Below are 12,840 nucleotides of genomic sequence, written 5' to 3' on the forward strand. Positions count from 1 at the left end.
CATTGTCTAATCTTTGGGTGGAAAAGTTTGTGAACTGTGATAAGTCTTTTTACAGCTCATCCAAATTAATTTCTTTTCAATAGGTGCAACCGCTGCTGCCCGAAAGGAGGTCATAAGAAACAAGATCCGAGCAATAGGGAAAATGGCACGGGTATTCTCTGTACTGAGGTAATTGTCTTTTTTTTCTTTTTCTTCGTTGACAACGTTTTGATGTCTTGGGCTTTCAATTTGCGTGTGCTTGTCCATGCCACCATAAATCTCAATGGTTTAAACAGTGGCAGTCGTATATGGACACAAAGTCTGGAGGCTTGCGAAGAAAGGCATAGCAATGCTTTAGTCTAAATTTACGTACAGCTAATTAATTTTCGTAGATGCATTACATGTTCTGCTGACTTGTCACTGGCAGTAACGTTTTTTGCTAATCTTCAAACCAGTTAGAGTTTAAGGCATACCACCGAGTGGATTCCATGTTGGTTTGTACCGATATCGCAGTTGCTCATCCATAATGCAGAGCATGCAGAACTGTGATAAATGTTTAACTTTGGTAAGTCGGGTTTTGGGCCACTTGATTGACTCTCAGCTAATAGCTGGGTCAATCTGGTCATCATACACTGGTCCTAAGGCTTGACCAGTAGATTAGTAAAGGTGGTCAATCTGTCCCCTTGGTTGACCAGTTTGTGATGGGGCAATGGAGGAGGTTTAACGTGGAGGTGATGGGGGTGAGCAGGTAGCAGCGACAGCAGGAAAATACTTGGGGTAGGGGGCAAAGATGGTGGGGGGATGGTGGATGGAATAATGGGTCGGTGCTTGAGTGGAATTAGGGGTGGAGGCAGAAGAACAGGAAAGAGGGAGCAGTGGGGGAATTCATAAAATCCCCTCAAGTGAGAACAGGATGGTGGCAAGTAGCTGGGGTGTCGGTTAAAGACTTGGGTGAGACAGGGGACAGTGGTGATGGGAGGTTGATTAATGGGGGTTGAGGGTTACAGTGGCGTTTGAGGTGAGGGCCTAGGGCTGGCATCAGAAGAGTGTAGAGGGTGAGGTGGATTGTTTTATACAATATCTAAAACAAATATGTTGATAGATTAAATGTTGATTGGCTTGTTTTTACGGCCTGCAGGTCGATGAAGTGCAGCTTTTCTATAATTTACACATTAGTTGGTCACCTTGAACGATCACAGGGAAGTCTACCACTGTGATCCATTGGACCAATAGACTTGGAAAAGGCATGTGCCAACACCTCACTACAGCACCTTCCCATCTTTCCGAGGCTGTACAGTCGTTTTAGGAGGACACAATTGACTACATCTTAAACTCTGGTGGTTTTGGACTTTTTTTTCATGTACCATTTTATTAAGGAATGTTCTACAGGTGAAATGTGTTTGTGTAGCAACAGCGAAATGTGAGCAAATTGCTCTTTCCCAGTCGAGAAACGGCTTGTTTTCCTATTATAACCGATTGGCTAGCATAAATCCTAAGCGGCACAACCAAACCCTCCCAGCCCAGTACTTTGAGTGACTGCCACCCTCTACGGCTCATTGCCATGTTCAACCCCTTTCAGCACTGTTGTCTTACTAGGCTAAATGGTATACCGGTAATTAATGCTATGTTGTAAGATCTGACTCCCCAAACTGTTTAATATACACCTGTAACCCAAAAGTATGTAGATTGGTCTATTACTTCTCGAAGCAAGGTTTGCACTTAAATACCTGACAATGAGTATTATCTATTTAAAATAACTTTTTACCCACTAGAAGTTCTCCTCCGTGCTGCCTCCCTATCGCACATGTGGTGTCTAGCTCTTTAAAAAGTGGCACTTCCGTCCACCAGCTGGACATTTCCTTGATGCAGATTAGGTGGTGGGCCCTTCTTGCTTTTATGGCAAAGTAGAAGTTGAATGTATTTTGAACAACTGAGTTTCCATTGTAAGCGGAATCTTTGATGGTAGCGGAGGCCAAACTGCAAAGAATTAAGTTGAAAAGATGATGGAAAACCTAGTTGGAATAAAAGTGTTTAATAAGAAAATGAGTAGAAAATCGTGTTGCTTAAAATAAAATGCAGTTTATATTTTCCAATCTAATGTGAACAGTATGTAATGCCATGCACATACCTCGTATAGTACTAACTTTTTCTGTTAAAAAAAAATGTAATTTATTATCGTTATGCCACTGTACTGCAATAAGCAACCTTGCTCTTGATTAGGATTGCAGCTAGTCTACCTCGCTGTTTATGCAATTCCCCTCCTCCCCCTAAGAATAAAACCTCCCGCCCCTCCTCCCGGGCAGCTGCCTTCCGTGTAACCTTCAATTTACAAGCTAGATGATGTACATTTCTACTTAAATAAGTCCAAAATCCTTAACCTTTGCGGGCACCAGTTCCCGTGAAGGTCTTTATGTAAAAAGTCCAAAACAAATTCCCAAGCCTTCTTGAAGTTCTTTTTGTTCGCCTTCTGCGACGTAGGTGTCTCACTCTAGGGAAACATAATGCCACATTTTTGTTAACCACTCTTGTTCTAATGAAGCCTCTAGTTGCTTCAATTTTTTCGCTATAAGTGACTGAAGCGAGCAACAAAATCATATAGGCTTTCCTTTGTTTCTTTTGGTTTAGAATCTCCAGCACATCACCCAATCCCAGCATCGACTCTCCCAAGCCTCTTTGTATCTGGAGTCCAAACATTTCATGCATTGCTTTGTTAACCTTTCCCCAGAAAGGTCTGATTTTCTGACAATCCCACAAAATGTGTTCCCAAGTTCCCTTTTCTTTACATCCCCTCCAACACTCGTCTGATACAATCCGTCCTCCAAAGTCAGTAGTAAGTCATCTGCAAAGGCCATCATTTTATGGCCTTCACCCCCAAATTAAATCCCTTTGATTTTTCTCCTCTTCTCTGATGTTCAACAGTAATGGATCAAGATGAAGAGCATATAGTATTGGAGATAACAGGCATCCCTGTTTAGTCCCTCTCGTAACCCAGATCTCTGTAAAGAGATCTCCATTGATAGCTAATCGCAACTTTGGGGCTTGGTCATTTGCTTTTACCATTTGTAGGAACCCTGGTCCGAATCCTATATATTCCAATGTTAAAAATAGAAAGACCATTCGACGCGGTCAAATGCCTTCTCAGCGTCTAGTGTTACCTTATTTATTTTTTTCTGTCAAATGAGCCACTCGTCGAGTGTTGTCAAAAGTTTGTCTATTCGTCACAAACCCAGATTGAGCGAGGCGTATGTATGACTTAATTGCTACTCGAACCTCCTCTAGTGTTATTTGACTTTCTAGCTCTTCCCTATCAGCTGTTTCCAATTTATTTAGCCAGCTTTGTTCTAGATATATCTTTTGCACCTCCGGATCTGGACAATCCGAAGTATATAGTGCTGAATAATAGTCCGTAAAAGCATCAATTATGTGTTGGGAAGAAGAGCCTACTTTCCCCTGCCCTGATTCGATTGTACGGATGGTGCTTGCATCCTTCTTCATTCTCACCTGACGTGCCAGTAGGGAATCAGCCTTATTAGCTCTAATATAATAACGATGCCTTAAATAAAATAGGACCTTTTCTGCATGCCTTGTTTGTAACCGATCTAATTGGACTCAAAGATACCTGTGTTTTCTGAATTTGCGCTCCTTGGTTTGTCACAATTACCTTCATAACTGATTTTATGTGGGTCTCCAGTTCCTGCTGGGCTGCTAGTAATGCTATTTCCTTTCAACCTTTTAATGCGATTAGTTCACCCCTTATGGTCGCCGTGAGTATCCTGCACCCCATTTAATTCAAAATATTCTTTGATCTTTTCCCGAATCTCTTCACCCATTGCTTGGTCTTTAATTAAATGTTCCGGAAATGTCCATAGCCATATCCCTGGTCCTTCCTCCCCATGTGAAATTTTAATGTTGAATGGTCGGATAAGGCTATTGTGCCCATTTCTATCTGCTCTACTCGCCCCAACAATGATCCCGAAACCCACATATAGTCTATCCTTGAAAATGTCCGATGGACTGTTGAATATAATGTGTAGCACTCATCCCAACTATGAGTTTCCCTCCAAACATCTATCGATGACAGATTAGCCATGGATGTTTTTAATTTTTGAGTAGTTGGGGTCGTTGCATTGACAAGGTTTACCTTACTCCTGTCCACCTGGGGATCTCAGGCCATATTGAAATCCCCCGTTAGCATGATTTGTCCCTCTACAAATTGTTCTAATTTATCGAGCACTTGCTTTAAAAACACATCTTGCCCTATATTTGGAGCATAGATCGTTGCAATCGTGTAGCGCATTCTGCCCAACTGTTTTGTAACTAATAAGTACCTATTCTCTTTATCTCTTTCTTGTGCCACTATGGCCTGACCAACCCAGCTTTTGAATGCTATTAAAACACCTCCCTTCTACTCTTGTCATTTGATTGAATTACATGTGATAACCACATAGTTTAAGCTTATTCGCATCTCCCCTTGACGCATGTGTTCCCTTGAACGCCACTATATCAAATATCTGGTTTCTCCCTCTTCAAGAACAAGCTTACTTTGCCTCTTTTGACTGGGGAATTCAAACCTCTAATGTTCAAGGATAGGACTTGCAATGTTTTCATTCCCACCAAGAAAAATCGAGCCTCAGTTATCCCGCAATACATCCTGGTAGCCAGGACCTATTCACCAGCTGCTTCCGAATACTTCATACAAGCAGCTACGCTGAATTCATTTCCACCTGAGCAAGATGAGATCTCGTGAAGCCAGGTAGGCTCTGAGGCTCAATTTTTCTGAAATCTAACCGTTGCATCAAACTTCACTTGCTCTCTCCCCTGGCTAACATTAAGCCTCTTTCATCAGATACCAGTCTCTGCCGTATCTAAATTGAAATGCTGGCCCGTAATAGCGACACCAAGAATTACTCTTCATTTTCAAGACGCCACCGACATTTTGCTTTTAGGTCACCTCTTAGTCTCCCGTTCCTTGATTGCTGCATGGGAAGATCACATTTTTAAACACGCCCTTCTCATTTTTACCCTCTATGTCAACCAAGCCCCATTTGTACACTTCTATACAACTTATCCGAGTCCTGATGACTCGGAGCCCACAGTAACCGCTCTTAATCACTGAAGTAGCTGTTGTGTCGACAATAAATGCGTGCTGTTATTGACAAAACAGTACATGAATTTTTCACTTGGTTGTTACTAACCCACCATTATCTGATTTTGTTTCTTTGTATTCCTTATTTATGTTGTTTAGGCAATTTGCCTTTTGTTGTTTAGCCAATTTGCATAATTTTTACTGTTGAGTCATTTATTAAACTTTGTTTTATGATACACCTCCCCTCCTTGTGATCCTTGGATTAGCATATTTGTAAGCTATCTTTACTGTAACACAGGTGCACCTTCTGTGTCTCTATGAAATGGGTAGCCGTTGACTCTATTCTTCTGACATTCCTTATTCACCCTCTAGAGTCAGGTCCCCGTACATAAAGAGGGTCTATTGCCCCTCTATATACTCTAACCTAGAGATCATCCAAGGTGCTAGAAGCAAGGCTACTAGGAGCCAGTATAAGAGTAAATGGTCTAGATTCTGTTATTGGGCCGATTCTAGGGAGATTGATTCGATCCCCTTAGATGCACCTTGGACGACGTGCTCTCCTTTTCGGCACATCTCGCCCACTCCAGCGTACAGGTGGATACATGCCGCACCTATATGGCAGCCATAGGGGCTTATAGGAATTTGGAGGCGGGCCTCTTCTCCTCTGCCAGCCTGGTGGTCAAACGACATTTGGCGGGCCTCCACAGACTTTACCCACCTGTTAAGAAACCACACGCTGTGTGGGACCTTAATGTGGTGTTGGGCGCCTTGGCGCTCAAACATTTTGAGCCAATGGCGTCTGCGGACATCAGGCTGGCCACCATAAAGATAGCTCTGCTCATGGGCCTCACCTCGGCTTGCAGAGTCAGCGAGATCTAGGCTCTGGTGACCTCAGAGCCCAACACTACCTTTCACAAGGACGAGGTCGTCCTACGGACCCACCCTGCGTTGCTACGCAAGGTGACTTCCTCCTTCCATCTCAACGAGGAAATAGTCTTACCCACCTTCTTCGCCAACCCTAGTGACAAGCCTCAGAGGGTCTTGCACCGTCTGGATGTCGGACGCTCGCTGAAATACTCCCTGGACAGGACCAAGGACTTCCGCAAGTCGGATGCCCTCTTTATCACTTTTGGTGGTTCAAGGCCCGGCTATCAGGCCTATACTCCAAGGTGGATGGATGCGGCCATCAAGGAGGCCTATGAAGGGTAGCCCAACCAGTGCCGGTCAATTTGCATGCCCGTGCGGTCAGAGCCACGGGCATCGCGTTCCAAAGGCATGTGCTGTGGCAGGTCATCAGCAGGGTGGCTACCTGGGCCTGCCCTTTCGGCTTTCTGTAAACACTACTTTTTGGACGCCGCCACTAGATAAAACGCAGCTTTTGGGCAGGCGGTTCTAAGAAACCTGTTTGCTTAAGGAGGGTTTCCTCTCCACCCTGGGGCTACATACAGTTGTAATCGCCCATGCAGTATACTACTCTCCCACCATATTGTTGTTGTGACCATATGGTCACTTCCTGTATCAGTATGGGATCCTTCTCCAGTACTCTAATGGGTCGCTGCCAATTTCATCCGAGGGTTCACCACCAATATTCCTGTCAATTCCAGTAGCACGCTTGCCTGATTTAGCCCGTGCCTTAACCTTCACGTGCTAATGTTTGTGTTGTCCCCCATGTAGATGGGGCACTTGCTTGATATTTTGGGCTCCACTCCCTTATTTCTCTTGGGTCCACTACTCTCTGGTCATTGGGTGAAAATTGTCTGTCGTCCTACAATAATCCCTCTGGGAGATATTCACTGCTCCCCGAATTGCAATGAGTGCTTCCCTCTCTGTTGGGTGCTCTTACAGTACGCTGCTGATGTATACTGGTGATATCCGTGCCTCCCAATGCACAGTTTTGACAGTTACTTGTACCGTATGGGCAATTACTCCTGGGGCTCGAATTTGCTTGTCAAAAATATCTGGTCACCGCCACTCGCCCCAATTGCAAAAGCTGGCTTGGCCCATTGTGTGTTTAGCAGCCTACCTGCCGGATGATGCTAACGTTTAGTCCCTGTGTCACTATGTGCTGTCACCCAGCAGAGCACACTGCAGGATCAACCGCCCTTGGTGCTCTTAATAGCCTAAAGGACCAGTTTAAACTAATGGTTGATATTTGTGATGGCGTTCTCCCTCTAACGCATGGAAGGTCCGGATTCACAAATCTTGCCACGATGTGGCCACCACAGCAATGTTCTCCTCTTTGCGGACCGACTCCTGCATCCAGGCCACACCCCCCTGGATAGATTGGCTCAGGGACTCCAAATCAAATGTTACTTGAGTTGCGACTCTGTGTTGTCCAGTCTGGGTTGCTCTGCTTGCTGGTTGTCCCGTCCTCAGACCTCCTTGCGAGAATGTTAGTGACTTTCCTTCAATATGTCACTCACCAACGTTCCTCCACCATCCCTGGGCTTCCTAAAATCGTGTAGTATGCTTCATCTGTGAATGGGGGGAATCACATATCTTCATTTCTCTGAGGCAAGCAGGAGGAGCACAAGCTTCACGCTCCTCAACCTACGGCGGCCATCTTGGAAACATTTAGTTTTTCGTTTTTTTAAAAAAATCTGTGCAGAATAAGGTTGAGCCAAGCTATCTTGATGGAATAAATTCAACACTTCATTAAGTAAAGAAAATGTAAGGGTTTCTGTCAAGTGCTATAGCCTAACTCCCAGATCCACACACCCTCCACTCCCCACCCTACCCGAGACTTGGTGATCTGCTCGTCGCTGTTTCTTCCCCTGGTTGCTTATAGAGCCCTTGTTGCCAATTGCACCTCCCCCCGTGCACCTGTTGGCTCCCAACTCGTTTTTTCTCTACTTCCCTCACTGTGGTGTTCTCCCTATGATTGTAAAGGGCTCAGTTGCTTCCCAGAGCTAGGTTCACGCTCGATAACTACCACAATAAGAATAGTCCTTATGCTGTTACAGAAATAAGGCAGGGAGGAGCTTTCACGTACTATAAAGTACCATTTTGGAATATTACAGATGTGGATTCTTAGACCCGCCGTCTGAAAGGCTAGGTTTTTTTTCCCTTTGGCATGAGATTATTTTTTTTTTAGCAGGTTTCATAATTACAAACGATGGTAAGAAGCCTGACTGATTGCCTGCGGGGAAACGCATGTTCACACACAGCAGAAGCAGCAAGTCGTGCTTAGTGAAGAGTGCTAATGAGAATAGCGTGGGAAACGCAGGTTCACTCCAGCCAGCAACACTATTGAGTCAAAGTGGTCCTGGATTATTGGCTGCCGATAACGCTGCGCCGTGTCACTGGCTTCAGTCCTGCATCACAGCGCCCTGCCCTGCACTCCACGGATCGATCGATCGATCGATGGATGGATGGGATGAAAAGAAGCGCGCCACTTTTGAATTGCATTTCTTGGACGGTTTGCTATACAGTAGCGCCGCCACATCTCGGCTCAAGCAAAGCCTGTTCATATCCACGTTGCGATTTCTACCAATGTACCTTGATTGCATCAGCAGTATTTGAGGATTGTGCCTCAGTGATGTAATGAACAAAGGATAAGCAGGACGTGAAAAATCAAAGTGTGCGTGGTGTCGGAAGTGGTGTCATGAAACCATTGAACCCAATGACTTCAAAGGAAGCTGAAAAAATTACGAGTTACGAAATAATAATCCGTAGCCATATATACATAGTTTTCACTGTTGTATGTAAGGTAGTATTTTACTATTAATAACAATATTGGAGCGAAAAGGGAGCAACTCTGACAATTAGGCTTAGAGCAATTTTTGTGCAATGCGCGCGCACAAAAAAAATCACTTCTTACCCAACCACATTTCTGCTCCAGTTAAAGTAAGGGAAAATTATGAATTTGCCGAGGATGCTCTGATGCCTGCGGGTTGCAGCGCTATATCAATATATAAATAAAATAAATGACAGTTTGGTTAAATCAATAAGTTCACCAATTCGATGATCCCATCTTAAGTCATTGCTTTCTGCTTAGGTGTCTTCAAAAGTTAAACTAGTGCTGTGTTTAATGAAGCTTATTTGCAAAGCACCAAAGTATTTGGCATATCAACCTTTCAAAAGTAAAATCTTTATAGCAACACCTTAGGCAAAATATGCTGGATTCACTATAAAAAGGCAGACGAGGACAATGGAGAAAGCCCTCCTGTAACATGATGACAAGGCAATCCAGACAAGTAGTTGCAAGAACAATCCATCTTGGTAGTTTTCCTTAGTGTATTATCCAATTCAAAGAAGGAACAGTTGTTTGTTACAATCCGTGAACTCCACTGATGTATCACAACTCTTTGAGATATCATCACTCCATTGATCATTTAACAAGTGATTATAGTTCTGTGCTCAGATACCCTTAGAGTATATGTACTATGACAATAACATATGCAAATCAGACTTGGACCCACCTGAAAAGGGCCAAGCCAACCCGAACTGCTAGGTTACATCTCTTCTGCACGAGATCAAAAGCAACCCCATACTTGTTTTGACCTCCGAAATGGGTCCCTGTGCCATTTGAAATCAAGCTGCGCGTCACTGGAGCCCAGCAAGGCTGAAACATGTTTTAGGTTGCTTTCGTTTCTGTACAGATGGGAGGTGGCCTAGCCGTTTGAGCTGGACTCCTCCCATTGATGGCGGTTCTAATACTGATTTGCGTCTGACTGCTAAAATGCGTTGGTGTGGCAGGGTGCCCAGCACATTGCCAGTGGTTATGATTATTAATTGAAAACCTTCCTCCCATCATATATGAACGCTATTCCCCAACACCTTGTCAGGTGTGAGTGGTTCATCCTGCTTTTCGCCTTTGCATTCTTCCACCTACACTATTTTCATAAAACCACTGGAATTGAAGAATGAACAAAAGTGGGCTGCTCACACGTGACGACATACAGCATAGTTTTATTTCGAATTTAAGGTCCTGGTGCAGAGCACAGTCCTAATCAACAGCAGAATGTTTCTTAAACCCAGAGCAGCTAAGCGGCATCCGCTAGGGCCCAGCAGACATGGCGATAACGCACTCCGTCTTTCGCTTATCTCTCATTTCCCTTAAGGCTCACACACATCTCTTTTCACCTCTCTTAAGAAACGTCCTTCAGTGGCTTGATGTGCGGCAGCAGTGCACGCGGGAGGATACATACGGCCTAATTCACAGAAGCGTTTTATAACGGCAAAACCCCATTGGAAAACGTTCCGTGAATTGGGGCCCTAATCTCACTCATTAGGGGAGATTGCATGAAGAACAAATTAGAAATGGCAAACTGGAGCCTTTTTCTGTGTATCTTGCAGTTGGTTTGTGGGGCTCAGGCTCTGTGTACTCTTCCCATGATTCACATTTTCATAATCTCCATGTGCAACTCCATGTCCTCTTGTTTCGTTTCTTTCTTGCATGTTTTAGGATGCCATTGTCTCTAGACATGCACTGTTTGTGTCATAGAATGCTGCATCCTCACGGACAGCTGGTGAAATGCTCCAGTTTGGCCCTGGTTCCATGAGGCTTTCTGGTAGGCGTTGAACTTTCCGACTGCCAGTTAAGGGGAAGTGCTGGAAATTGAACTTTGTTACTGTGGGATCCCGCCAGTGACATGGGGAGGGGTGAGTGCGAGTGATGGGGGGCATTGTTATCTCCCCCACCACCTGTCCCATATAAACATTTGCCTCGAAGAGGTCTCTTCCTGCTCATACTGTGATGATGTATGCTAAGTTGAGGCATGCAGGCCTTGCATAAAAGGAAGCTATACTTTCTTGTAGTACTGTATTTGAGTCTTGCTATCGAGCACATGTTGCATGTTAGCATATATCTTGTATGTATAGCATGAAGTCCAAAGACTACATTTATATAAAAAATGCAAGTAACAACCAGGGGAGGACCCATCATATGCTAACATGTTTTGGTCTCATTTTGAATAACAATTTATTTTCTCAGCAGTTGATTTGGTGGGGTTGTATCCTCAATAAACGTGGTAGAAGTCCTGAAAGTTTGATTATCTAACATTATTTTGACTTTCTTTTTTTTGTCAAAATCTTTTTTTATTGAAACATCAATTCACATTGAAATCTTTAACAGTATAAACAGTGGCAAGGATATTTGCATGCGATGCAACGGTTCATCAAAAATTCGCCAACCTAGAACTCCACGAATAACGCTGAGACCAATTAATTTAATTAATTAATTTAACAGTGGGTTGACATTTAATTTTGATCATTATAGTTCATTTGTGGCATCACAGTTACTCTTGGGGATGTATTGCTGCAGTTGTATGTAGAGAAAGAAAGGAAGGAAAGGAGGAAAGAAGAGAGAAAAAAAAATTCAAAGTTCATTTTTCACCTGCACCCCACCCCTCCACCCCGTCCGGGTGTTGCTCTTAGCGTCCGATATTCTCCTGCCGTTCTCGTGCCAGGTCAACCATGTCCCTTGTTTGTACTGAGTTTCTCAGGGCTGGAGAAGGCATTTGATCAGTCTTGGTTGGAAGAACATATGTTCCTTTTCTTCCACATGGTCTAGAAATGGGCCCCAGATTTGTCAGAATTTGTCCGTTCGATTCGATAATGTGGCTGTTAGTTTCTCCATTCCCAAGAGTTCCCAGACCTTGACCCACCATTGTGCAATGTAAGGGCCCTCAGGCTCTTTCCAGAAGCGCGCGCGCTTAAGGTGGGCTGCCATCAGTAGTTGAGTGATGAGCTGCGCTCTAGGGCCAGATTGCGGGTATGATCCGTCCTCGGGGGAATCTCCCAGGACCATCACTATTGGGTCCATGGGAAGGAGGGATCCGCAGATGTCTTTAATTTTGGAGCGGATCTCCAACCAGAAAGATTGAATAGTCGGACAGTGCCACCACATGTGACCGAAGTCCCCTTTTGCCCCGCACCCGTGCCAACAAGTGCCAGGGTAGTCTACATTCATAGCATGCAGTCTCTGCGGTGTGAAATACCATCTGTAGCATATTTTGAGTGCACATTCCCTCACCGTCGTGCATCTGGAGGACTTGTGTGCTCTGGCCCAGATTCTCTGCCATGACTCGGGAGAAATCTCCTTCCCCAGCTCTTTCCCCCAAGCTACCATGTACGGCAGTTCCTCCTCCTCTGGGGCTATTTCTGTAAGACGGTAGCACATAGCTACATTATGGGCGCGTTGGCCTTCTACTGCAGTTAGTTCTAGGCCTATGGGGGGGTATACTGGCTGCTTTATTAACTAACGGGTTGGTGATCCAGTGCCTAAGTTGAATGTATTTAAACCTTTCAGATTCTGGGAGGTTAAATTTCTCCTTGCATTGAATGAATGTTAAGGGGACACCGTCGGCGTATGTATCATGCAGCCTCAAGATTTTAGTTCCCGACCATTTATGGTAAGATCTAGGCTGAAGCCCCGGAGTAAAGACCGGGTTTTGTGTGATCGGAGTCATAGGGCCCAGACCCGGGTCAGTCCTCTTATGGTGAGTTGTCTGTCCCAGCATTTGAGTGAGGTGCTTGTGGTTGGGAGAAGAGGAAGTAGTGAGGCTCGCGGTAGAAAAGGGAGGTGAGAGAGGGGGGCCATGCCGAATGTCTGTTCTATGTCCCGCCATTTGGGGGGGTCCTCTTGAACAGCCCAGCCCAGGATAGGGGCTATCTGAGATGCACAATAGTATCTTACAGTAGATGGGAGCCCTATTCCTCCAAGCTGCCTACTTCTGATAAGGATCTTGCGCTGGATTCTAGGTGTTTTACGCTGCCAGATGAATTGGCATATCGCTTTCTGAAGGTCTTGTAGGTCTCACTCTGGGATATAA

At 44.6% G+C, this 12,840-nt stretch overlaps 1 protein-coding gene across 4 annotated transcripts in view; it reads left to right on the forward strand.

Annotated features, from left to right (window-relative positions):
- PPP3CA (protein phosphatase 3 catalytic subunit alpha) overlaps positions 1–12,840 on the forward strand; it is a 1,568,629-nt gene that overhangs the window by 1,443,622 nt on the left and 112,167 nt on the right. For all 4 annotated transcript variants that reach the window (XM_069630708.1, XM_069630707.1, XM_069630705.1 and 1 more), the window contains one exon: positions 84–168. In XM_069630708.1, coding sequence (XP_069486809.1) covers positions 84–168 — 85 coding nt within the window. The remainder of the gene's footprint in view (positions 1–83; positions 169–12,840) is intronic.

This window comes from Ambystoma mexicanum, chromosome 6q, assembly GCF_040938575.1.
Source record: "Ambystoma mexicanum isolate Mex_15411 chromosome 6q, UKY_AmexF1_1, whole genome shotgun sequence".
Lineage (NCBI taxonomy): Eukaryota > Metazoa > Chordata > Amphibia > Caudata > Ambystomatidae > Ambystoma > Ambystoma mexicanum.